This window comes from Zootoca vivipara, chromosome 6 (genome assembly GCF_963506605.1).
Source record: "Zootoca vivipara chromosome 6, rZooViv1.1, whole genome shotgun sequence".
NCBI lineage: Eukaryota > Metazoa > Chordata > Lepidosauria > Squamata > Lacertidae > Zootoca > Zootoca vivipara.
Genome location: NC_083281.1, coordinates 73,919,729 through 73,947,076, shown reverse-complemented (window position 1 = coordinate 73,947,076; position 27,348 = coordinate 73,919,729). Strand labels below are relative to the sequence as shown.

General features: G+C 47.9%; 1 protein-coding gene across 1 annotated transcript in view; it reads right to left on the bottom strand.

Moving 5' to 3' along the window:
• Nucleotides 1–4,771: 4,771 nt before the first annotated feature.
• The window catches only part of ESPN (espin), a 105,295-nt gene continuing 82,718 nt past the window's right edge, over nt 4,772–27,348 (bottom strand). Inside the window, exons 12-16 of the mRNA XM_060276128.1 lie at nt 25,321–25,466; nt 22,991–23,269; nt 8,246–8,325; nt 7,220–7,231; nt 4,772–6,060 (exon numbers count right to left, since the gene is read on the bottom strand). Coding sequence (XP_060132111.1) covers nt 5,913–6,060; nt 7,220–7,231; nt 8,246–8,325; nt 22,991–23,269; nt 25,321–25,466 — 665 coding nt within the window. The 3' untranslated portion in view covers nt 4,772–5,912. The remainder of the gene's footprint in view (nt 6,061–7,219; nt 7,232–8,245; nt 8,326–22,990; nt 23,270–25,320; nt 25,467–27,348) is intronic.

The following is a 27,348-nucleotide window of genomic DNA, read 5'->3' as shown; positions in this document are numbered from 1 at the left end:
TTTGCAATGGTAATCCTAAGGTGGAAACAGGACCGGTTCTGCCATTTGGGTAGAGTGTTTAGGGGCTGTGGCTTCAGACCCTCCTCCAGTCCATTCACCTCTGTTGGGGATCAGAGCTGTATGCCCTACAAGCCAACCATTTGCCCTCTCAGCTGATTCACCGAAGTTCAGAAGCTCCAGGATGTTGCTGAAGTAAGATTCAGTCAGTCCGCCTGAACAGCTTCTACACATGGAACACGGCAGGATGGGATCCTATCCTTTGCCTCAGGCAGAAAAATGTCTTGGGCTGGCTCTGAGTACCGTAGGAAAGTCCTCCCACGGGGTGGTCGCATCCCACACACATGCAAAGTGCTTCAGACCAATTTCAATATAGAGATCAATCCATATAAGGCCAGCTGTTGCACTTATACCCATTTTGCAGATAAAGAACTGAGGCTGAAAGAATAACAGCTCGCCTAAGCTGGCTAGGGAGTTCATGAAAAAAAGTTCCCTGCAGAGATGAATTGACTAATTGACTGTTAAACCACTTGGAGAATTGTAGTTCTGTGACTGGGGGGGGGGGGGGTCGTCTTACAGACTCCCAGCACCCTCCACGAATTACAGTTCCCAGGATTCTTCTTCTCTTTCCAGTCATTTAACGTATTTTTCCGTGTATAACCCCCCCCCCATGTATAAGACGCCCCCTATTTTGGGGGACTCAAAATTAAGAAAATGGGGGGAGATTGCCCTGTGTATGATGAATACCCTCCCTTAACATTATTTTTTAGTGGAAAAAACCCCCTAGTCTTATACACGGAAAAGTACAGTATATTAAATCTCCAAAAATATTCCAGAACATTATGCTTTTTTTAAAAAAAAATGTATAAAGTTTCTTCTTGACTTCCTACCCCCCCTTTCCTGATGTTTTTTTTACTCCATTTTATTAGCTGTTTTACAACACATGCTTTTTACTTAACTCCAGCATCGTTAATTCTTTCATTAATCCACCGCTTATATTTCAAATCCTGCCAGCGACTTCACGTATGGGTGATACTTTTAATAGATAGTCCATCGGTGGTCTCCAATCCTCCTTGGACACTTCATCATTATGCCCACTTAATCTGGCAGTTAATTTTGCCATTTCAGCAAAGTCCATCATTTTCATAAGCCATTCTTCCTTCCTTGGTAATCCTTCCTCTTTCCACCTCTGTGCCTATAAAGTTCTAGCTCCTATTACACTTCCCATAATTCTTTTGAGGGATGCCATGACAATCTCAAATGCTTTAAATTTTCCGTGCAGATGGGCCCCTTTCCTAGCAACCTAACCACTAAAGGTGTAGCAGATATCATGTCCAGCTCATGCAGAAGCTCTCCAAGAATTTCGACGTGCCCATTGCTCTCAGAGACCAGTGTCTCCTCCCCTTGAGACCTTCTGCTGCAGCTGGAAGAGCCTGGTGGTTGGTAAAGCCAAGCCTTTGTTTTTGCAGGCACGGTGCAGATCCCCCCCCTGTTTTTCCACTCAGAGCCTCCTGCCGCATCCCTCACCGAGAAAGAGAGGCTGGTGAGCGGAGCGGCCCCGATCTGCGGTTTGCTGCAAGGCAGAAACATGTACGCCGTGATTGACGCCGTGCCAGTCCGGCGCTGGAAAGAGTTTGTGCGGGGTCTGGGCCTGCGCGACAGGGAGATCGAGCTGGTGGAGCAGGAGCACTCGCAATTCCGCGAGCAACAGTATGAGATGCTCAAGCGCTGGTGCCAGCAGCAGGGGCCCTCGACGGACGCCATCTTCACCGTCCTGGAGAGCATGCAGCTGGGCGGCTGTGCCCAGGAACTGAGGGAGCAGCTGCATGTCAACAGCTAGCAGGGGAGCCCCTGAGTTGGGGTGGGGGCAAAGGTCTGGGCTATGCCATTCCCCACCCCATCTCAGACAGACTTGCACTGGGGCAAAGGAAACAGAGGGCTCCAACCTCAAGGAAGGGGCACCGCAGTTACAGAACTTTGCAGTGGTATTGAAATCCTATTCCAGGTATTCTGGAACATGTGTAGTGCCTAAGACACTGAGCTGCGACCCAAGGATACTGCAGTTCCAATCTCACCACACAGCCATGGACATTGCAGGTGGCCTCTGAGATAGGGAGATAATACTTCATCTACCTTACATGCCGGTGGATGTAAAGTTTGCTGAGATTATGTATGTGAAATGCTTTGCACACACTAAAATGAGTGATTCAGCAGGATACCTTGCCACAAATTATGGCCAAGACTTATGCCTCAGAGCTTGGCTGCCCACAGGAAGGATGAGACAACCAGAATACTTCTTTCCCACAGCCCCTTGTCCACCCGCCACTCACCCTCTGTATTTCTCAGCCCTTCTGCAAGTTTCCTCTCAGCCAAACCACCCTTCCGATTTCTTCAGTGTCCAGCAGGGTTGAGCATTCCGTGACTGAGCCTCCCCCCCCCCTCAGGAGCTGAAAAGTTCAGAAACATTCTGTGACCTCACAAGAGGTCACCCAATGGCTGGCAAGAATGCCAGGAGCCTGTTTTTAAAAATGTATTTATGTGTTTTCATTACGTCAATTCTAATGCACTTTAACAATCAGGGGCTTGTAATTCTGAACCTGATTGAGCCCTGGAAAAGTACACGTGATGGTCCCAGGAGCTCCTAGTTTTCCCACACCAGGAAGTCTGCAATTTGATTGGCTTTCACTGTTTTTTAATTTGTTAAGTGGCCAAACACAGGGCAATTTCCAGGCGTCTTGCAATCTAGTTTAATCATGTTCCAAATCCCATCAAATGCCCGAGTGAAGAGGAGGGCTTAATCAGGTTGTAAGAAAATGTCAGTGTCGGCACCAGGCAGGGCTCACTTGGGAGAGAATTCTGCAGGCGGGGTGGGGTGAGGGGGTCACCACAGAAAAGGCCCTGTTCCTCACTGCCATGCTTTGAACCTCTCTCTGAGCCAGCCCACAGAGAAGGACCTCAGGTGATGCTCATAAGGATTGTCAAGAGAAGTGGTGGTCTACCTGCAGACTAAATAGTGTGTCTGTAGGGCAGAGGGAGATCAGCACAAGAACTTTAGTACAGCCTTCAGGGTGATGCCAGTGCCCATCTAGTCCAGCGTCCTGTACACACCAGATGCCCTGGTGGGAAACCCTCAAGCACATATTTTGCATTGGGGGGGGGGTCAGGTGCCGTTCCTCCCATCTCTTGGGGTTTTTGGGAAAACCCTTGCTGGAGACCCTCCTGCTCATCAGCTAGGTGGACCCAAAGGTTTGGCTTCCTGTGTTTTTATGCATAGAAAGAAGAGAATAGACAGCTAGCTGTTGGAGATCCTCCAGCTTTCAAATTTCTGGTCTCGAGCAGCGAATTGGGATTCGAGGGCCGCCATCCAAATCCAGGATGTTGCAGTATTGCTATTTATGAAACATCCACTTCTCTTCCACTTTTCTGGTGCTACATTTCCAGGGCCATTTTCAGAATTCCCCGGTAGTTGCAGCAACCGGGCACTGCAGGCGCATGAAGCTGAGTTGTGAATATTGTCATTCAAATTTGAACTCGGGACTACCAGCTCTCTCACTCACTGCCATTGCCACTCCTTTGAAGCAAACACTGGAGTTGGGTGCTGGTTGAATGCTAAACTTCCTGGGCTTAGAGTTTTGTTTTGTTTTGAACAATTGAGCAGTATATACATTTTGTTAAATAATAATAATAATAATAATAATAATAATAATAAAGCTGCACACCTCCACATAGGACTCCTTTCCGCTCCCCCTCTGTTCAGAAACCCTTTCCACCATGGCATCGTTATTTCAGTTTCAGGAAATAAAATTAAAAAGAAATGATACACTCTGCCTTATTAAATATTACTTCTGTGTCCAGAATAACAGCTGCCTGTTTTGTCTGTGGTTAATATGCCATTGATGGCTGATCCAGAGAAAGTTAGTTATCCCTAGGTCCCATTGAATTCAGTGGAGGCAAAGTGAGTCACACAACAGGGGCATGGGGAGGAATTCTGGCTGGTTCATATATGCACACACATCTACCCAGTCCGGCCCCTCCTAATTGCCACCCTTCAACAACCAGGATGGCATAAAAATGTTCTTGCAGTTATATCAGTGAAAGCAGAAGGGAATCTGTGTAGAAGCAATTCCATCCCGAGGGGGAGGTCAAAAGCGAGAAAAAACGAAGGAAAGACCAGCTTGGAGAGGGACTTGCTTTTTAACAGCTAAGGTCAACATTCTGGGTCCGAAAGAATCCCCAACCTTCAGAGGCCTCGAAGGTGGGTAGGACCCAAACTCATATAGGAAAGAAGAGTTTGAAGAAAATCTACAGAGCACTGCTGGAGCCGCTGTGCTTTTAATGAAAATATGGCAGCTAAAGGAACCTCTTGCTTCAACTTGTCCAAATTATTGAGATGTACATTTCAAACTGTAACCCTTTTATTTAAAAATGCCCCCTTTCCCTTTGCAAAATAAAATGTGCACCAGCAGAACCTTTTGTCTGCAAGGTTCTATTACCAAAAGGGCAGGGTGCTTGAGGAACGCTGCTCTGCATGATACTTGAAGCCCTGGGACTTTCTACCTACAGCTACCCAGCAGACAGATTACCTTGGCAGAGAAAGGGTGAAGGCAGACATGAAACGAGGGCTGTGGCCCATCTATTTTGGAGAAGCGTGTCTGAGCGTTGTTTTGCAATAAGGAAAAAAAAACACCAAAAAAACCCCCAACACCTATCCTTTGCCAATAAAATAAGTACTCCTGAAGACAATGGGAATTCCTTTCAAGTAAACATACACAGGATACACAGAGCTTTAAAAAATTCTTCATCCAGTTTCTGCATCAAGGAACACCAGATTCTGCAACCTGTTTAACCTATGCAAATGCAGCAAACTTGCAGAATCTCTCGTTTCCTCTTTTTTCAGTGGTTATTCTTTTTCTTCTGCAAGAGCGAGAGGTCAAAGAGCTTGACGGGATGCTGAAGCTCTAGGAACCTTGTTCAGCCATGCCCACTTTTGGAATAGAAATGAATCATAGAGTTGGAAGACGGTCATCTAGTCCAACCCTCTTAGGCCTTAGGGTTAGCCAAGACAGCAGCAAAGGACAAATCTGGAGAAATTATTTTATTGCACAGATGGACATTTGGACATTAAGCAGTTGATATCATACCAGCCAAGTGGGTGTGGAGGGTGTTGGAAGCTGCTAAGATTGCCATGTGGCTAGATTTCATATTCAACTTAGCCTTAGGGTGAAGACAGACATAACACTCCGGACAGCCGGTTCTCCCCCTCCTCCAAGATGTGACATCAGCTTCGGCTTGACTTACACACAAGTGAATTTATGTACATTCTTCCCCACTTTTCAGCACGTCACCCACCTCCCCGCTTCAAATGCTTCTTAAAAAGGCATCATGAACATTAATTCAATTCAGAAATACTAACAAGTTGCAAAACTTTTCTCAGGGTTGGTGAAGTCCCAGGTGCTAGCCAGTCAGTGCTCATCCCTGGTGCTTCCTGACACACTGAAAACTGGTACATGGGCATTCTTGTCTTTCCTTTCTTTCTTTTCATTCCAGGACAGAAAATGGTACTTCATATTTTAGGGTATAGTTTCACATCACTTCCAGCAAAGCTTAAGAATGTTATGCCTGTCGTCACATTGGGGGGGGGACTGGTTTGAAAATGGGCACGAAATGAATAAGAAGAATTGGGGGGATGAGCAATTGGAGGAAGATGGCATAGGTAAAGGAGGTGTGTGTGTGGTTTTGCTGAGAGGAGAGAGAAGCCCAGAAACAGGAAGTGGGGTAGGGGTGGGCAGGAACATCCCTCCGCCTCCTCCTCCTCCTCCTCTCAAACAGCTCACAGGGTCTGAGATCTACAGGATGGAAGCATCTCCAAGCACAGCGGAACCAGGCAGGTGGGCAGATTGAAGGACGCCCGGGTCCTAGTGCTTCGCTATGTCTCCTTTTTTGAGGATGATCTGCCTTTGCCAAGGCGCCAATTTTGATTCATCATACCCAAGAGTCCTTAGCTTTTCTGACTGCTCTTTCTCCTTCTCTTCTTCTTCTCGCCGCAGCTTTTCTTCCTCTTTTCTGTTGGGAAGGGAAAAGGAGGGGAGGCTCAGCTGGTTACCAAAGGCTTGGGAGGCACAAAAAGCTAAAATGCCTGTTCATTCAGCACATAGGTGAACTGCGGAACTCCCTCCCACAGGAGGCAGTGACGGCCACCAACCTCAATGGCTTTAAAAGAGGAGTGGGCAAGCTCATGGAAGAAGGCAACCAATGGCTGCTAGCCATGATGGCTATCCTCTGCTTCCATGGCCAGAGGGCAGCAATGCTTCTGAATGCCAGTTTCTGGTTATCAAGAGGCCCCAAAGCTAATGAATACAGAACAAGTGAGTAACTATGGCTTACTATCCTAATAATGGATGTTCGGTTGTTATTTTAGATAAAGTCGACATGCCAGACTGTGGGAAGACTATTCTTGACACTGAGCGATAATAAGAATTGGAGAGCCCCTTTTGGAATTTTTATGTGGAAAGGAGAATGAATGAAACTTGGGATGTCTGGGGTTGAAGTTTGGGGAAACATCACCTAGCAGAACAAGGAACAGCTAGATATTATATTGGAATACAGCTGGATCCTTTGAATAACTTTTAATATACATAATTGAAAACTGAAGAACCACAAGCCCTCCTTATTTCTTTGTCATCTCTCTCTCTCTCTCTCTCTCTCTCTCTCTCTCTCTCTCTCTCTCTCTCTCTCTCATGATGTTTTTCTTCCTCCCCTCCCCCCCTTTTCTTTTATCTCCCATGCTATTGCTTTTGTTTTATTTTTTGATGTCCTCTACTCTGGGTTAATGAGGGTATACACAGGGATGGTTAGCAGGTGAAAGGCCCTGTGTGAGAGGCAGGGAAGGGAAGATCTCCCAGGGTGGGAGACTGGGGGAAGAAAGGAAAGCTCCCAAGTGGGAGCAGGGAGGGTCTGACCCCCTCTGTGTGAGACAAGGGTTAAGGTCTACTACCTTTGGGAGAGGGCTTTGTATTTTATTTTATTTTATTTCCCCTTTCTCTTTTCTTCTTGTTGTTTTTGTTTATTTAGACTAGTTCAATTAGTTCATTTTTTATTATATTGTATGTTGAATTGTTTTGATAATTTTTTAAAAATAAAAACAAAACAAATCTGAGCCCTCTTTTTTGGCAATCGTTAAGCCCGCCACCCTTCCGAACTGGTCACGAAAGTAATGACTCACCGCTTTTGCTCTCTGCAGAAGAAAAGGAAGAAGAAAAAGAAAATGCACCCGTTAGATCCCAAATTTATAAAAGTAATACTATAAGTGTCTACTCAAAAACAAGCACGGATGAATCTCTTCATTTTTGGTTTGTTTCACTTTTAAGAGGAACCACATCATTGTTGTTGTTAATATACAGTGGTACCTCTACTTACGAATTTAATGCGTTCCGAACACACATTTGTAAGTCGAAAAAATGTGTAAGTCGAATCCCATAGGAATGCATTGGGAGAAAAAAATTGTAAGTCAAAGCAACCCTATCTAAAAATTTGTAAGTAGAAAAAATCCTATCTAAACCGCATCCAAGATGGCGGACAGAGCTCCATTTGTAAGTAGAAAAATTCGTAAGTAGAGTTATTTGTAAGTAGAGGTACCACTGTACCAGAGGCATGTACAGAATCCACCCACTTCCAATGGCTGAGAACCTGCCTGCTGCCATATATTGTCTCCGGTCTCCAACTTTCTCATTTTCCACCCACAGTATGGATAATAAATAAAAACAAATAGGGCCAGTGAGAAGCTTCAGGAGGGATTGGCCTTGCCTGGCTTGCTACTTTCCCCTCCTGCTGTCTTCTCCCACCTACAGTCTCCAAAATGTGGCTAACCGTCCCATGCTGAAAACATGGCACAACCTAATTTAGCATCAATTTAACAACAGCCCATATAGGATATGATCTTTGAAGCCCATTTTGCAACTCCAGCCAGGTTGCAGCCTCTATTGGTACTCCTGTTAAGCTGCTGCTTGCTCAGTGCTGCAGTTAGAGTGGTGGACTACTAGGAGCTGGGAGAGACCAGGGTTTGAATCCTCTCTCGGCCACGAAGCTCACTTGGGTGACCTGGGGCGGGTGGTGCAGTCCCTGCCTCTCAAGGTAGCCTACCTCACAGGGTAGAGCTCCTTGGAGGAAATCAATTTACGAATCAATAAAGGATGCCCTTGCCGACAGCATCCCCTGAGCTGTGTTTCCTCCCCCTGGAGCCTGTGCTCACCTTTCCTCCTCCATCTTCTTGCGCAGGATATCCCTCCGCCAGGCGGGCATGGTGGCCAGTCGAGCTTCTTCCTCTCGCTCCTGCAAGGCAAAAGAAGTGGCTGAGGGTTTTCCTTCTGCTCAAGCCTGCGAGAAGGGCTGGAAGAAAGGGAAACGGAGGCCAGAGAGAGAGAGAGAGAGAGCGCAGAGAAGGCAGGTGTGTCCGTTCCAGAGCTCCAAGCTTGGCTGGAAGAGCTTTGTGGCCCCAGAAAGGAGGAAGGGGACATGGAAGCTGAATTTGTCCTGGAGCATTTGCAGGGGGAAGCAGGGATTGGTGGGGGCAGCAGGACATTAGAACCGCCTTTATGGCAACGGGCAAAACAGGTGAACTTCTTTGCCACCCATTCTCCAATGAATATCTGCTCTGGGTGCTGATATCTGGCACCCAACAGGGCGATAGACTTACTTAACTACAGCATGAAGACCCTCTGCCCTCAAAAATCTGCTACAGAAACCATGAAATGGGCTTGCGGGTCGGGGCAGAAAAAGCACCGAAGATCTATTCAATCTATTCGATCCTCTTTCACTTTTCTGTTGATTAGGAAGCTCTCTTGAGGCTGAAGAACAAATCTGGTGGTTAACCTCTCTACTAGGTAGAAGAGAAGAAAGATGAAAGCATAACATCGCTTGTCCCCCGCACTCAGAAAACCAGCTCAGGCTGGGAAAGGGAATTATATGCCTTGCTGCTGCCTTGGAGATGCTACTGAACGTCGCTTCACCTTAGGACAGAACTCTGCCAAGTTCCGCCAGAGATCTGGAACGTATTAGCTGTGCCTTGGACTTCTCTGCCCCGTTGCCAACGCTTCCTGCATTCTGAAACGTTTGTGGCTAAACTCAGGGCCACCGGAAAGGGGAATGGAATCTCAGAAAGGAAGTAGGTGGGGGAAAGTTCAAGAAGGATCTAAACAGGGAGTTTTGCCCATCTCTCCACACCGCAAAACCTCCTTGCTGCTGGAACTTTGTGCACAGACCTTATCTGCAAAGGTTTGCAAACCGAAGTAATTTCTCCAGGATAAGTTGGTCAGAGCAACTTCCCCTTATGGCCAGGAGCTGTTGTAGGTATGGCAGCCTTTCCAGGAAGATTTCACAGTGGGGAATCAGCCAGCTAGGTAACACTGCCTTTGCATGCTTTCCCACAGTGAGAGAACCACCAGAAAGCATTAGACGTCCCTGTAGAACAAACACCAATTTTTGCTCCAACAAATGGAAGGAATCAGGCTGAATTTGCTGTTAAGGATGTGGCCTGCTCTATGGTCAGCACAGTGCCTGGAACGTCCCTGCCCAGGTTCTTTGACTGCTTATCCATACCTCCACCTCCCAGTCTTGTAAACTCTCTGTTGTTGTTGTTTTGTTTTTAAAATTATTTGGAGACTTTGCACTTCGTTTGACTGGGGCAGGTGCAGGTGACTATGGAATCCTATGCTCTCTTAAAAAGTGCCTGATTTGTTTCCATTCTGTAGGTATGGCTAGCACTGGCTAGTCAATGAAGTAAATGTTCCTTCTGGATGGTGCCCCAAGGGGGCCCTTGGTCCTTCTTTTAAAAAGCTTTAAAAAAAATAAAAATAAAATCCTTCGTTTACAAGGCAGGCACCCCTCTAAGTCAAAATTTGCATCTGCACATATAAATCAGCATAGGCAAATGTTATGCAAATTTGTGTCACGGGTCAGGATGGGCAAATCTTGGTTTCTCTTAGTTTCTCATTTTTTCTAATCTGAAGTTCAGTCAGTTTGTGATTCCCCCCCCCCCTAACCGTCATGAAAACTCGTGAGCTTTTTAGTGCGAATTCCTCCTAATATACATTTTTTGTGTGTGTACAGCTTGGCCTAATATACACGATTTGGAGGAAAAAAATCATCCCTATATCATGCATTTTTTTAAAAAAAGTTCTTTTCTCTACCTAGCTATTCATTGTTAAACACCCTACCCTAGCATGTGCAATTTTGCACACATTACTTGGCTGGAGAAATGCATTGCAAAATTCGGAGAAGTGAGAATTCCAAAGGATGGCTGTGTTTCAGAAAGGGTGAATTAGGCTTTTACATACAACCCCCCCACCCCTACTCTTAGTTCTGGGCCTGTGCCCCAAGTCCTTTATGGACTGAGACTTGTTCCAAATGCCCTTTCCCTCTTAAAAAATCCCACCTAGTTTCTCAGCCTTTTTCGACAATATTCTGTGCTGGTGTAGTAGTGTTCAGCCCTCAATAACTAGGGGAAGGTGAGTGGGGATTGTCAAGAGGTCTAGGATGAATTGGCAAATGTAAATGTGTGTGTAAGTAGGAGGGAGTGATGTACCTTTCTAGAGAATCAGGGATCACATCCAAGCTTTTTTCCTCCCGACACTACAAGTTGTCGTTCCTTAGCTTCCTTAAAACAACATGATTCTCTGACTACAGCAGATCCTCTACAGTAGTACGGGGTGTTGGGTTTTTTTTTGCATGGGTGGGTGTGAAGAAAGAGTAAGAGACCAGTTAAGACGAGACTGGGGATCAGTTTTGACAGTGGGGTCAGGGATCATGGTAACAAGACCACAGCGAAAGAGCAGAAGATGGAGATGGATCAGGAATCCCACCAGGGCAAGCCGCTTAGGTGGAAGAGCCCAGCGAGCACGAGGGGGTTTAGCGCTCAGCCCCCACAGAGAGGTGGGACCTAAATTCCTGGGAGATTTACTGCTGAGAGGATAAAGGGGCTTATACGTGTGTAGGAACTGGAGGTCGTGCGAGGCTATGGCTGGACTCAGGTGCAGAGCCAAGATTGGCTGGTGAAGTTGCAAGTCCAGGGGGCAGCCGAGGCCAGTGTCGCTTGGAGGGGCTGGGGGGGGGGAGAGGCTACTCTTACAGAGCATTTCCAGGGAAGCGACAGAGGACATGCTCGGCACACTGCAGAGTCCAGCTTCCCTGGGAAAGGCTCCTGTCTGGAACCCTGGACAGAAGAAGAAGAGCTCTGCTGGATCCGGCCCATCCTAGTTTAGCATCCTTTTCTCACATCGGTAACTGTTCTGAAATGCAGGCCCAAAGGAAGGCTTGTGGTTGGGTGCAGGGCTACCAAAGAAGGATGTCAAAACCATCACAGACCCTCCAACATTTCACCAATGAAAATAGGGACATCCTATTCCATAATAAAATAATAATTATTATTATTTATACCCCAGCCACTCTGGGAGGCTTCCAACATATATAAAAACATTGTAAAACATTAAACATTTAAAAAGTTCCCTATACAGGGCTGCCTTCAGATGTCTTCTAAAGGTTGCATAGTTACTTATCTCATTAGCTTGGTGTGTGTGTGTGTGTGTGAGTGACATAACCCCATACCCTCCAACATTTCTCCAATGAAAATAGGGGCCATCCTAAGGAAAAGCGGGACATTCTGGGATCAAATCAGAAACCAGGACAGCTTTGTAAATCTAGGACTGTCCCTGGAAAATTGGAGGGTCTGCCAGCAAGGTCTCCTGGGCTTTACAGACCTGGGACGGTCAACCCATCTCCTTGCTGCAGGGTCCATCCTATGTCTCTTAATGCCGGGAGACCTGGCAAGCTGATTTGCTGTAAGTCTATGCCTTCCTTTAACAAACCACTAGAACTGACCACTATGGTGTTTGGGCCATCCTTCTTTAGTATCCCTGCACCCAACCACAAGCCCTCCTTTGGGCCTGCGGTTCAGAACACCAGCCAGGTACCTTCTCCCAATTCGGTGCCTGCTCCAGAAGCTGTTCTCTACTTCCCCTCATCCCAGACCGCAGCAGGGACTGATGGAAATTCAGAAATATATGTAGGGCCAATGCTCAGGGGAAGGCTGCCTGCAGAGGCCCTTTCAGCCAGAGGAGGCAATACAGAGCTTGACAAATCAACTTAGTAGAAGGCAGTTTTCTATGTTCCTATCCAAAAGGGAATTCTTTCCAGGCAATCCTCTCTGGGCTGGAGAACGGCAGATCAGTAGGAGTAGAAAACAGCAAGAGCCAGTGGACTCAACAGCCGTCCTCCTGCCTGGAGGAATGGGCAAACAGGTCAATTTCAGTTTCTCTCTAACTCCCCCCCCCCAATCTTAAGTTCAGTTCTTCACATTTCTACATCAGTTTGGGATTCGTTTTATTTTGAATGTCCTCATCGGCATTTGAGTGCAGGTTTCTCTTTATACATGTTTGCAAAGCAATTTTCTCTCATAAAATGCATTGAGATTGAATCCTGACAAAACAGAAATACTGTTTGTGGGGGACAGGAGGCGGGCAGGTGTGGAGGACTCCCTGGTCCTGAATGGGGTAACTGTGCCCCTGAAGGACCAGGTGCGCAGCCTGAGAGTCATTTTGGACTCACAGCTGTCCATGGAGGCGCAGGTCAATTCTGTGTCCAGGGCAGCTGTCTATCAGCTCCATCTGCTACACAGGCTGAGACCCTACCTGCCTGCAGACTGTCTCGCCAGAGTGGTGCATGCTCTAGTTATCTCTCGCTTGGACTACTGCAATGCGCTCTACGTGGGGCTACCTTTGAAGGTGACCTGGAAACTACAATTAATCCAGAATGCGGCAGCTAAACTGGTGACTGGGAGCGGCCGCCGAGACCACATAACACCGGTCTTGAAATATCTACATTGGCTCCCAGTACGTTTCTGAGCACAATTTAAAGTGTTGGTGCTGACCTTTAAAGCCCTAAACGGCCTCGGTCCAGTATACCTGAAGGAGTGTCTCCACCTCCATCGTTCTGCCCGGACACTGAGGACCAGCGCCGAGGGTCTTCTGGCAGTTCCCTCGTTGCGAGAAGCCAAGTTGCAGGGAACTAGACAGAGGGCCTTCTCGGTAGTGGCGCCTGCCCTGTGTAACACCCTCCCATCAGATGTCAAAGAGAAAAACAACTACCAGACGTTAGAAGACATCTGAAGGCAGCCCTGTTTAGGGAGACTTTTAATGTTTAATCAATTATTTTATTCTTTTGTTGGAAGCCGCCCAGAGTGGCTGGGGAAACTCAGCCAGATGGGCGGGGTATAAATAATAATAAATTATTATTATTATTATTATTATTATTATTATTATTATTATTATTATTATATTTTTGTGTGTAGCTTTCACTAATCTATTAATTTTTGTGCACACAACTCCCCCCCCCAAGCATATGCATCTTTTTTTGTTCGCATGGCTGGGAAAACTGCACTGCGACTTTGTCCATATCTGGAAAAATGGGCACATTTCAGCAGGTGCATCATTTCAGGAAGGCAAATGCAAACTTCTCCCTCATCTCTATGTGGCCTTGGGATCGAATCCAGCCAGTGCTTCTTTCTGCATATTCAAGTGAGGCAAATTCACATTTTCTTAGCAATTATGGGTTTTTCTGCATGCAAAGCCATCTCTTCCCTCTGCAGCAGTATCTGTGCTGCAGATGCAAGAAGAGAGGTTTAGGCAAAACAAAACTCTTTGCCTGCTAAAAGCTAAGCATTCAGGGTTCTAGCCTTTGAATTGCTGGTTTTCTACATGCAGGGGTTCCCCTGCAAAACACGGACAGGAATCACTTATGTCTCAGGAGAGCCTTGTGTTACTAACTAGTTGCATTTCACAGCAGACAACCGGGGACAGGCAGAAGGTGGTTCAGTTAAGACCAAACTAGACTAGGACCAAAGAGATCTGGGATCAAATATATATGTCTGCTTTTCCCTTAGTGGATTATTTGGAGGCATGAAGAAACTATAGAATGGGTGTGGGGAGACCACCATCACATGACACTGGTAAAATAGATATTCAGGTGATCTGGATCTTGTCTCTGTTGCATTCCATCCAAGTAATTGCCTTATACTTTCTGCTCTCCTCTCATCACTGTACTGCATGGGTAAGGTCTTTCATCCACTCACATTTTGAAACTATTAGAATTCCATTCCTTGGTTTGCAAACGCCTTGGTATTCAAACAACTTGGAACCCAAAGACTGCAAACCCGGAAGTAAGTGTTCCGGTTTGCGGACTTTTTTTGGAAGCCAAAAATGCTCCGTTTTGAGTTTTACGCTTCTGATTTGAGCGCCACACTTCAGTTTTGAGTGTTACACTGAGGTCTGTCTGTTTTTGCTAGTTTATTTTGTGTTTTGTGGCTCTTTTTTGTTTGTTTTTATGGCTGTGTGGAACCCAGTTCAGCAACTGACTGCAGTGTGACTGCAGTACATTGTTTATTGCTTTCATTTTATGGATCAATGGCCTCGTTAGATAGAAAAATTCATGTTAAATTGCTGTTTTGGGGATTGTTTTTAAAAGTCTGGAATGGATTAATCCATTTTGCATTACTTTCTATGGGAATGTGCGCTTTGGTTTTGGAAAGCTTTGGTTTTGGAACGGACTTCTGGAACGAATTAAGTTTGAGAACCAAGGTACCACTGTACTTGAACAGTCTTCCTCCAGAGAGGTCCTAAGACCTGGGAGGGAACAGAGTTCAAATCCCCACTTGGCCATGATGAAGGGTGACTCTGGGCCAGTCACTGTCTCTCAGCCAAACCTACCTCACAGGGCTGTTGTGAGGATTTAAATGAGGGAGGGGATAACCATCTATGCCATCTTGAGCTCCTTGGAGACAAAGCTGGGATATGAATGCAATAAATAAATCTCAATGAAATAAACCCACCTGTCCCCCTAAATGCTTTGCACTGCAGTTCCAGCCAACACAGCTGTGCTAAAAACATCTGGAGAGTCCTAGGCTGCGGAAGGCTGAACTAAATGGATCTTTGGACCAATCCAGGAGAGCTGCTGTCATTGTTGTCATTGGCAGAAATCTGGATTCTGCACTTTTAACCCATTTATTAAAAATGTGGAGACACTGATTATGCTTACTATGAATTAATTTCAATTTCTTGTGAGGCCTGGTCTCATGTAGAGAGGCAGGGAATATTTAGATATGTTAAACAAACACGTGCAAAGATCCAGCACATGGTCTGAGAAAGTCTTCCGCCAAGATGAATGAATATGCTCAATTCCTTCCATGCAAGAGAGAACTTTATTTCTTAACTTCAGCATCAGAGAAAACAACACTGCCCCCCCCCCCACCCATGAACAACAGGCACACTAATCCTAAAATCTCTCCACACATGCCCCCCAACCCTCAACCCCCCTCTTTCCCCCCCATTGCACTAGCTGGAGCTAACGGAGACAAGCAGGAGGTGGGGGTGAAGGTGGAACATTTGCAGATCAACACACTGATCTAATCAGAAGATCCCACTTCTGCCACAAGTCAAAATCACACAGCTCAAAGTTCACGCAAGCAGAACGAGAGGTTGAGGCATCTGTTTGTGTTTCGATTGCCCAAACTTCCCCGAGTGATGATTTGGTTATTTGCAATGTGCTCTGAGACATACGGTAAATAAATTCCTGCGGGGAAAATGAGGACACCATCACACACTCAATGATTTTGTGTGTGTGTGTGTGTGGTTGGAAATTCTAGGACCCTGTTTCCAGGTGAATTCAAGGGCTGAGAGCGATCTGCTGCTACTGTACTACAAACCACAGACAGAGGCCAAATAGATGCGATGTTATTTGTTCACATGACTGTGGGTATTTTTACTTTTTATTTTAATAAAGAATGCAAATAGCTGCGGGAAGGTCCGATTTGGATTGGGACCGTGGTTGGAGGCAAAGGGTTAAAGGCCCCCTCCTGATCCGCATCACACACCTCCATGGAATGAATGCTACTTACTTTAAAACAAACCATCACACTATTGCTAACTGAATAATGAAAACATTGCAAACGGTACAGACTGCAATGTTTGAAGCGTGTCGAATGAAACATGCTACTCGGGAGTTGCTTTTTCCTTCTTCTCGTGGAGTGAGAGCAAGAGCCAGGCTCAGCCTAGGGCCCGATCTCTGCACCATGCATTTAAAGCGGTCTCACACCACTTTAAGCAGTCTTGGCTTCCGGCAAAGAATCCCGGGGACTGTAATTTGCAAAGGGTGCGGAGAGTCGTGAGAGCTACGACTCGCAGAGTGGCTGAACAATCAAACGCTCTCCTTAGGGAGCTCTGGGTGAACAGGGGTCTCCTAACATCTCTCAGCACCCTCAGCAAACTACAGTTCCCAAGATACTCATGGCTGTTTAAAGCGCTACTGCTTTAAATGTACAGTGCAGGTGGAAAATAGGTTGCTTTAGGGCAGGTAGTAGATTTGAGATCTAAAGGGAGGTCTCTGAGTGATTCGCAGGAGATCAGCAAGGACTCCGACTCCCAGATGCTTAATAATAGCAAATTTATACTAAATTAGGCTGCTGAGATGAAGAACGCTTTTTGGAGCGAGATGGAGAGAATCAGGGGTGTTGTGTGACCGGAAGACTGTGTGTTCCAGCACTGAAATCCATGCTCAGGGATATCCCGTTCCTTAATTCTAAGAGTATATTTGTACCTGGCTTTGCCTGATGGCTCTCATGGCTTGAGTAAAACTCAGAATAGATCACCAAAGCCTAAAATCTGTCCTTCCTTGGCTTACTGCAACTACTCAGTTTCCCAAAGGAGCAGCCTACCAAATCTCTTACGCTCAAAAGAATGAAAGATAACCATGCCCTAGTGAAGGCCTCAGCCTGAGACCCTGGGAAGCAACTGATGGTTGACAACAGGGCCGGCCCTGTCGTTGGGCAAAGCACAAGGCAGCTGCCTCGGTCGGCAGATGCTGAGGGGCAGTAGTTCTTCCTCCCCACTGGACACTCCTCCTGAGCCCTCGCATTGCGAATAGATCAAACTGCACATGTAATCGTTCACGTGGCCCCTCCATGAGAGGCCTGGAGGGCGGCAACATGGAGTCTTTTCTGCAGTGGCTCCCTGTTTGTGGAGTGCTTTCCCCAGGGAGGTTTGCCCGGCACCGACATTACATATCTTTAGGTGCCAGGCAAAAAAACATTTTTCTGTAACTAGACCTTTGGCTGATTATCACTCTAGAATCATAGAACTGTAGAGTTGGAAGCGACCACAAGGGACATCTGGTCCAACTCCCTGTAATCCAGGAATCTTGCCCGATGTGGGGCTCAGACTTACAACCCTGAAATTAAGAGTCTCATGCTCTACCACCTTTTTGCAAGAGGGGAGTTATTGATTTGTGTTTGCTTTGTTGTGTACTTTACGTTCTCATTTTTATTTCTATGTTGTGAACTGCCCTGTGATCTTTGGTTGATATGCGGCATATAAATTTAATTCATAATAATATTCTCATTCATAAATGCACCAAAGGGGAAAATAAACCATGAATAAAGGTGTAGATATCCTGTGAAACCAATTCTGCACAGGTTCAGGGGTACTGTGTACTGACCGTGACCATGTGTGTGACCCCACCGTTGCTAGTCCGCCTTGGGTACCAACATGTTGACGTTCCAGGCGGACCAAAGGTCTGGTGCATGAAAGGATTGTAGGGGCAGGTCAGCTAGACCAGCGAATGGTCCACAGGGGACATAATTTTGTTTGCCATGATGGCCAATCAGGTGTCTCTGGGAAGCTGAGAGCTCTAGGAATGTGACTAGAAGCACTATGGCTCAGTGGCAGAGCACCTTCAGGTTGCGAAACAGACCCCTCTCTGAAACTGGAGATGCTGCCAGTCAGTGTCAACAACACTGAGCTAGTTGGACAAAAGACCTGATTTGGTGTTTAACTAATGTGATCAGCAGAGGTTGGCAGACCTACCACCCTCTCTCTGTAAAAATTGGTCTGGTCCTTTCCCCAAGATTGGCCACCACCAACCTCACGGTGGTATAAATTACGTGATGGGTCAAGGAGACATTCTTTACGCCTGCCCTGAATAATGCAACTCAATGGGTTCTCAACGAATTGGAGATGTTCTCCCAATAGAAGTAAGGCGAAGTGCACCTCTGGCCCTACGCCTCTGTTCGCCAAGACCTTCGCTGAGGGCCCCCGTGTTCTCAGCCCCCTCCCCACTCCCACCACCGGCTTGAATAAAGTTGTTGCCTTTGAGAGCAGGCCCAAGATCACTTTCCACAAAGGTGGGTTGGGCCGCAGTGGCGCTGGTAGTCTGCACTGTGTTTGCCTGAGTTTGCATGGAAAAAACCGGGGCCGGATCTCTCTGCACATGCCCTCTCTCCACCCTCCCAGGAAGCACCCTCAGATATCAAACATTTCGGCCTCCTTCTCCTTCCAGAAAGAGAAGCTGCGGTCTATATAGCGGCAAATGTCTTCGTTGCTGAACTCCCCAAGCTCCGAAACGAGCTGGACCGAGTTCTTCCTGCTCTTGGGGTCGAGGGAGGCTGGGGTCAGTTCGTCTGTGGTCATGCTGGGCTCTTGGATGCTGCTGACCAATGTTTGGGACGACGCTTGGTGGGAGAGAATGGAGGGTGGGCGGGGCGACGACACCGCCGACCGCTCTGCGGAAGCCCCAGACGCCACCTGGTTAGGCTGCAAGTTGTCACCAAAGAACTCCTGCTTGAGGTCCTCGAAGCCATCCAGCCAGTCCCTCTTGCCGGCCTCTACCTCCTCCATCACCACCTTGTAGAAGTGGCGGATGAGCTCCCAGCTGTGGCTGCCCAGCCGGTCGAACATCTCGTAGCAGAGGAGGTGGCGGAACTTGCGCTCTGCACGGCTCATGCTCATCTCCAACAGCTGGAAGTAACCCAGCATGAAGAGGTCCAAAGTGAGGCTGTCATAGGCCACAGGCGTGCCGCTGATGTGGGGCAGGAAGTGCTCGGGCCAGTAGAGCATGTTGGTGCGGCTCAGGCGGCGGATCTGCCTGGTGGGCACCTGGCTGATGATGCTCCTCCAGTGGGCAATCAGCTTCCCGACCACTTGCCGCTGCTTCATGAAATACAGCAGCCGGTCGTCCTCGCTGGGCTTCCTCCCCAAGGGCACCAGGCCAGGGCATTCCATCTTCCGAGCTCCATCTGAGTTGGCGCTTGCAGCATCAGAGGCGGCCATCTTCCTCTTGGGCGTGGCCTGTCTGTCCGACTCCGTGAAGGTCCACTTCTTCCAGTGCTCCAGGAAGAGGTAGACGATCCTCTCCTTCCGCATGTCGATGTAATCCTGGACGCAGCTCAACTCTGTCTGGACCGGGAGGCTACGGGTCATGTGGTCGGGGCTGAACAGTGCCTCCCCGAAGGGGTCTCCCGCCACGCATGGGATGTCAGCCTGCTTCGGGAAAAGGACCCCCGCTTCGCCGTAAAGCAGAGGTGCATGAGAGAGAGGGATGGGCGGCTCCAGGCCCATGGTGGAGATCTCCTCTTCCCCGAGCCCACCAAATGGCTCGATGCCGGTGATGTAGTCTTCTTCCAAGATGGGCTCCCGGCCAAGAGTGAACTGAGCTGTCCCCACTGGCAAGGACCGCTTCCTCTTGTACACCCGGCTGGGCATGGCGTTGGGCACCTGTGCCTGCATGTGCAGTTCATAATTGGCCTTGAGGTTCTTCACCGACACCCCCCACTGCATGATCTCCTTCTCCACCTCCTCCCGGGTGCAGCTGAAGGACTGCGACCGAGTGATGTTGGAGAGGCCTTCTTTGAGAGGTGGTGCGGCCCCCACGGCAGCAATGCTGCCCGCCTGCTCCGGCCCTTGCGGGGTGACCATGTCCGCCAGGGTAATGGCCTTCCCACCCAGGGTGGCCAGGAGGAGTGCCATGCTCTTCAGGAGGGTGGAGATCTTGCTGCACCAGGCTGGGAGGTCTTCGGCCTGGCCTTGCATGCGCTTGGGGTTGACGGTGAAGTGCTCCTTCGCCAAGGCGGCTGAGACGGGCAGCAGCTGCTGCAGCTCCTGCTCCAGCTGCTCCAGCTGGGTCTCCACCTTCTGCACCTTGTGCATCACCTGGAGGTTCTCGATCTGCCTCTCCAGGTAGAGGATGTCCTCCTCGGTCATGAGCTCCCCGAAGGGCCCCAGGATAGCCTTGTGGGCATGGGAGTAGCGCCAGCCTTCCTGGTGGCTGGAGGGAAGCTACGGCAGGGCAGAAAAGAACAGAGGGCAAAGGGGCTCCCTCAGGACCGTCCTCTACATTTGCCCGGGTTTCGCACACGCCACAAGGCCTTACATGTCCCTTCGTGGTGTAATGGTGGCGCAACACGTTGGCGCTCCCAGGGAGTTGCGCAGGCCGGGGTGGGGAGGGTGGGGTGCAGCGGGGCAGGGGAAACTGGAAAGTGGTTTGGAGGGGGGAGGAGATAGAGACACTTACAGTTTCCAGCTCACGTGGCGGGCAGCGAGAGAACCACAAGGAACACAAGGGCGTGATCGACTCAACGGCAGAGGCCGCAGGTATGATGCTCACACATTACACCACTGAGTGATCATGTAAGGCATTTAACACTGCAGTATCATGCTTCGTTGTGAACGGAGTGTGTGCTGTCTGTTAGGGGGTCCTTTTTCAGGAAAAGCAGGTTGGTTGGTTGGTTAGACAGATGGACCAAATTGAAGACACGGCAGCAAAGGGTGGAGCTTGGTGGGCCACCATCAGATGCTGGGAACCCGAGCCTTGAGCTAAGGACCCTTGGCACCTACTGCAGGTTAAATGCACTTCAGAGTCAGCCACACCAAGGCAAAGGATGCAGGACCATGCCAACCACATGCCAGCTGCATGCCCCTCACCTCTCCGCCTCCCCCCAGCCGCAGCACACAGAAAACTCTCAGGTGACCAAACGAGGTGGGAAAGAAGAACCCCGAGCCCTGGAGGCTCAATGAACTTGATTTGCAAAAGGGGCCACGGAACCAGGCTGCTCATGTTGGAGACTGAAGGTCAAGGAAGGAAGATGGATCATACGACTCACAGAATTCCAGGGTTGGAAAGGACCCCAAGGGTCCTCTAGTCCAACTCCCTGCAATGCAGCTAAGGAGGGGTGGAGAGATGGATAGGATTGATAGGTAGATAGATTCAGGTGACCATGGGAACCATCTGCTAGGGGGGTTGATATAACTGTATCTCATCATACAACACTGGAGTCCGAACCCTGGTTATGGAGGGGTACAGCAACTAGTGCATTCACGGCTCATACTGGCCCGGCGGGGATGGGCAGGGAAATCAAACTGGTGCAGTAATTGTCCCTAGGCCCCTGCAGGTAGCACACGAATCTGCCCAGCTGGCTCCACAATGGAGGAGGGCATCTGCTCATCACACACACACACACCCCTTAGCTGGTGCAACAGATTGGATTGCAGCCTGCATTGCTTGTCTTTGACAGAGTGTCCAAGCCAGATGGATGGCGGTCCAGTGGGCCAAATCTGGCCACTGAAGCAAGTTATTCCGGTGAATGTAGTGATCATAATCAGAGTCCTTTCTGTTATCTAGAGCCAATGGTGGTGTAGGGGTTAGTGCGTTGGACTAGGACCTGGGAGAGACCAGGGTTCAAATCCCCACTCAACCACGAAGCTCGCTGGGTGACCGTGGGCCAGTCGCTGTCTCTCAGCCTAACCTACCTCACAGGGTTGCTGTGGGGATATAATAATAATAATAATAATAATAATAATAATAATAATAATAATAATATATTATTTATACCCCGCCCATCTGGCCGGGTTCCCCCAGCCACTCTGGGCGGCTTCCAACAAAATATTAAAATACAGAAATCCATCAAACATTAAAAGCTTCCCTAAACAGGGCTGCCTTGAGATGCCTTCTAAAGGTCTGGTAATTGTTGTTCTCTTTGACCTCTGGTGGGAGGGCATTCCACAGGGTGGGTGCCACTACCGAGAAGGCCCTCTGCCTGGTTCCCTGTAACTTGGCTTCTTGTAGCGAGGGAACCGCCAGAAGGCCCTCGGCGCTGGACCTCAGTGTCTGGGCAGAACGATGGGGGTGGAGATTTAATGAGGAAGGGGGAAACAATCTTTGTCACCTTGAGCTCCTTGGAGAAAATGCTGGGATATAAATACAACAAAGAAATCATAATAAAATAAAACCGCCCCCCCCCAACATTTTAAATTGCAGTTCCAGCCAGCATAACTGTGTTAAAAATATTTAAAGAGCATTAGGTTGTGAAAGACTAAACCAGATTGATCTTTGGACCAACCCAGTAGAATTTTTGTTACGGTTGTTATTGGCAGAAACCCAGACTTCTTCACGTTCTTTGGAGGAAAGGTGGGATAAATAAATAGAAATGATAATAATAGTAGTAACAACAATTGCATTTTAATCCATTTCTAGTTTATCATTGATTTCATTTTCTGAACAGTTTAGATAGCTGTTCTTCTGTGCTTTGCCTTATTCTTCCTGTAAAGCCCTTTTGAGATTTCCCCCTCACAATCAAGCGATGCACAAACCTTGTGAAATAAAACAAATTTAGAAAACCCAAATGGTTATGAATAGTAAACGACAATACCGTATTGGAAGGGCTACAGGCAAGCCTCTCCTTGTCCTAAAGTAATGTTAGGGCATCTTCCTAAGTAATTTTCAAGGGTTCCTGCCAGCTAGCAGAGGCAATACAGAGCTTGGTGGATCAAAATGATCTGACCCAGGAGAAGGCAGTCCCCAGGAGTGGGTGGGGGTGGTTCCTCCCAGGAAACCCACTGGGCTGGAGAACAGTAGATCGGGAAGGGGAGGAGAATCCAGAAAGAGCTAGTGGACTGAGCAGCCTTCCTCAGCCTGGTGTCCATGCTGTTGAGACTCTCATCAAGCCCCGGGCAGTCTAGCCCAATGGTCAGGGGCGAGTTCAGCAGCACTTGAAGGGGGTGTTGAGGCCATGGGGCCAAGGGTTGATGCTTTCCTCAGAGGGAGCCTCACAGCAAACACAGGTGACAAGACCAGGGCACGCAGCACCACACCATGCTGACCAGCCCCCCCCCACGCTTCCTACCTTGCGCCTCTGCTCTTCCTCTTCCTGGATCTTCACCTGCAGCTTGCGGACCATCACCTGGCGCTTCCACTCCGGGATGGGTCTCCCCTGCTCATCGTGGGTGGGGATCAGGGCCTCAATGTCCACCTGGCCAGCCGCGGCTGACGAGGAGGGTGACAGCGAGGAGCCGTTGACCACCGGCTCCGGGGAGGCCGCCGGTCTGGGCGCGGGAGGCGCATCCGGGGTGGACGGAGGGGTCGGTGTCCTGGTAGGGGAAGGGGAAGATGCAGGCGCCTCGACCTGGAGTTGGGTGGGGTGAAAAGGAGCCGAGAGTTAGGGACAGGGAAGGACCTCGATCCAGTTTGCACTTACTTATTTCATAAAACGGATACACCGCTTGTGTGCAAAACAGCGGTCTACCAAAAAAAGATAAAGCAGGAACATTATCACTAAGAAAAATGGGCAACGGCCCTGTTTTGAAACCCGTAAGTGACAAAGCCTGTTTGCTGTTGCTAACCACCTCCTTGAATGGCTCACCGGACCAATTTCAAGTAGGGCCAGATCCATGGGAGGTTCCCCTGTCCTTAGGGCCTCTGCGATCCAACACCCATACACTTGGGCAGTAGACAGATTCTTTATGACACTGTCACTCAGCAAAGTGAGAGTTTGGTGAAGGATCAATGCCAAGTTCTGTAGCTGCATTCCGTAGCATCTTGTTCTGTAGCATCTTGCCAATGCTACCCGTCCCCTCGCTGTTAGACAAGGTCTTCCCATCAAGGGCTGTGATCAAGCGTCAAAGGGGTAACTCCTTGGTGTGGAGGGTGCAAACCAACCAGATCATCTGACGACCCAGCTTGACCCATGGTACCACCCTCCCGGCCAGTGGTTCTGCCCCATTCCCCAGAAAGCTCTTCTTGATGTTTTGTCAGGATCTCCTTTAGTGTAATTTGGATCCATCGGTTTGGCCTCCCAGCCAAGTCTTAACTTTTGTTGAATCATCTCCAATGGCCTGCAGGCCCTTCTTCATGAAACCTACAAGATGATTAGCAATAACTTCAATTGGTTTTTCTCCCTTAAACCTTTCTCCGGAGCGAAGTGGTAGTTATTCTCTTCCACCCAGTTCACTGCACACAGAATAATGCTGTTCTGTGATGATGCTAGGGAACTACTTATCTGAGTGATCTGCCTCCTCCTCCTCCTCGTTTATATACTGCCCTATCCTCGCAGGTCTCAGGGCAGGCCACAGAATAAAATCAGAACATAAAACATATGCATATATATGCATAACAGACAAGTAAACAAGCGGAAGTGGCAAAATGAGATATATATCTCATTTATATATAGACTGCAGGCACTTGGCAATCATTATTAATCATTTCCATGCCATTTTACACACATTTACACACACACAATAATAATAATAATAATAATAATAATAATAATAATAATAATAATAATAGGACGAATCAATATTTTTATGTAGTTATTTACCAAGCAAAACCAAATTATGTCAATTTAACCAAAATATCTTTTGAATTCCCAAGTCATGTTACAACTACTTTGCCCATCCGCATTTTTGGAATTTGGAAGTTGAAAAATTCAGCACGCCCGAATATATGTGGCACGAAGTGCCCATGTGCCTCCAATATTTGTATATAAGAAATAAAAGCATGCCATACTTGGGGGGCGGGGCTCACACCTGCAGCCATTTGAGCTCTTCTCTTTAGATACTCACTGTTTGGGGACATTTTGGCAGGCTTGAGGTATTGCCTCAAGATGGATTTTGGAATATGCTTTCTGGCCGGAGTGGCTGGGGAAACTCAGCCAGATGGGCAGGGTATAAATAATAAATTGTTGTTGTTGTTGTTGTTACTGCTGGGAACTCCGGAACTGTTTGCAAGAGTGCAGCCGTGTGGGGCAGAGTTCCCCCCAGCTGGAGTGAGGAATCCCCCCCCAAAAAAACCAGCCTTGTTTTCACATTAGTAAAAACTTAAGGACCCCACTGATAAGCCCCCATCTGCTGCTCGCCCCCACAGCCTCTTCACTTCTTAAACAAGGAAGACGATGCTGTTGAACTGAGCTCCAGAAGACTCCTCTCTCTCTCTCTCTCTCTCTCTCGCTCTCTCTCTCTCTCTCTCTCTCTCTCTCTCTCTCTCTCTCTCTCTCTCTCTCTCTCACACACACACACACACACACACACACACAATCAGCTTCCCTGCTTCTAATTACAAAGAGTTAATCCTGCTCCAAAAGCCTCTTTGGGGCCTCTGCCCTCCCCCCACTCCCACTTCTAAGGAGGATAAGGAGGAAAGTGGTTGGCAAACAGGCAGGCAACCCAGTCCATCACCTACGTTGGTGGCTGTCTGGCCAGAGCCCGAGAAGATGGTGGTGAAGCCCTTGCTCTGGGGTGTAGGTTTCAGGCTCTTCCCAGCTTTGATTTCTGCCAGCAGCTCTGCGTTGTCACCGGTCGGGGACATCATGTTGAACGACTTGGTGCCTGAAACAGAGAATGAAGGGGAGGGCATGTCAATTTCAGCCCCTCTCACTTTCTCGTTTCTTAAATTCAGTTTGTCCAATTTCCGCATCAGTTTTTTAAAAAATAGGGATCACGGGATTGTGGAGTTGGAAGGGGAACCCAAGGATCATCTAGTCTGACCCCATGCAATGCAGGAATTTCAGCTAAAGAATCCCTGACAGGTGGCCACCCCACCTCTTCTTGAAAAAACTGCATTGAAGTAGAGTCCTCGACCTTCCACTCACTGTCCATCAGCTCTCTTTGACAGAACATTCTTCCTAATGTTAACTTGGAATCTCTTTTCTTGTCATTTGAATCAGCTCCTACCCTCTGGAGCAGCAGAAAGCCAGCTGGCTCCATCTTCTATGTGACACTCCTTCAGGCATTTGAAGGTGACTGAAAGCTTCTTCGGGAAAATTCTTAGGCATTTCTGTGTGCGTCCCTGCTCATTTTGGGATGCTATAAAATCCGATATACACATCCTCCCCCACCCCCACACAAGCAGCATTGCCAAATATAGAAGAACAAGCCTTGCTGAAGCAGAACCAGCATGGCTTCTGCAACCTTGGCAGCCCTGTCCCATAAACACATTTGAGTTCTTTGAGGATGTCCACAAGTGTATAGGCAGAGGTGATCCGGCTGAGATAGCATACTTGGATTTCTTATGTTATTAAATATAATGCCACTTTTTGTGCACTGCTTTTACCCATACCTGCTTTTTTGATAGCACTTCCCCTGAACGGGTGTTTTTTGTCACATGCATATTCTATTTTATTTTTTTGCTGGAGAACTACATTGCCGGTTTTGAAGGATAAGTTTGTGTACTGGCTTGGAAAGTTCGAATTAGGTAAATTTGTATCAAACTGTGCACCACAGGAATTTCTCCTCCATGGCTGGATCTAGTCACATCAAAAACCGTTTCAGAAAAAAAAAAGCATTGTAAAGCTCAAAGTGGGAAATTACATTGGCGAAAGACCGAACTCCACAGCGCCATCTGGTGTCACGGTGTTATATTGCACATGAAACACCTTTTCTTTACTAATGTAGCTGAGTCCCATCTCTACTTTAACAGGTGATAGGGAAGACTGAAACTGGGGTACCGCACACAAAGAGCAAAACCTCATCTCTGCCGCAAAACTTCTGGAAGGCAAGTGACTCTGCTGTGTCCAGCAGGCTCATCAAATCAGATAATTAATAGGATGGCCTAATTCTAGATGAGGCAGAGAGGAAGGTTTTATGTCCTGAGCAGTGACTCACACAGAGACACATCAGCAGCCCTCAGTTGCAGGTGAGAGGTTTTTAAGCCTACTTTTACATTTATTTTGCATGACACGCCAATGTTCTCTATACAGAATTTTGGAGTTCCTGTTCTAGCAGGAGATGAGCAAACATTTGGAAGAGCAAACATGGTATTCTACGCTCTCAACTCACAGATAACAGCAAATGAGGCTTTGGTCATGCCAAGAAGTCCAAAATCACCCTGGTTGCTTCCCCACTCATTCTAGCAGCACCCTCTTTCAGGATATTCCCAAATTTTGTTTTGAATAGAGCCTGTTTTGTAAAAACTTGAGGGATCTCCCAGACCTAGATAAAAGAGCGCTTAAGGACTCGTGGGCAACTTTGCTGCAATGCCCTGTAGCTCTTTCCTTCTTCTGGAAACTAGCTAAGAGATTATCCACATTGTTCAAAACCCATCCTGAGACTCTGTTACTTAAGAAAGTAGGGTACATGGAAGACATGGCTTACATGAAACCCAGGCCACTTCTAAGCGGTGGTTGATCGTGACCTTGCTGCTGTTCATGCATTTGCAAGGTTTCTGTGCAGCATCTACGCCACAATGCCACCACACAATATTTCCCCATTT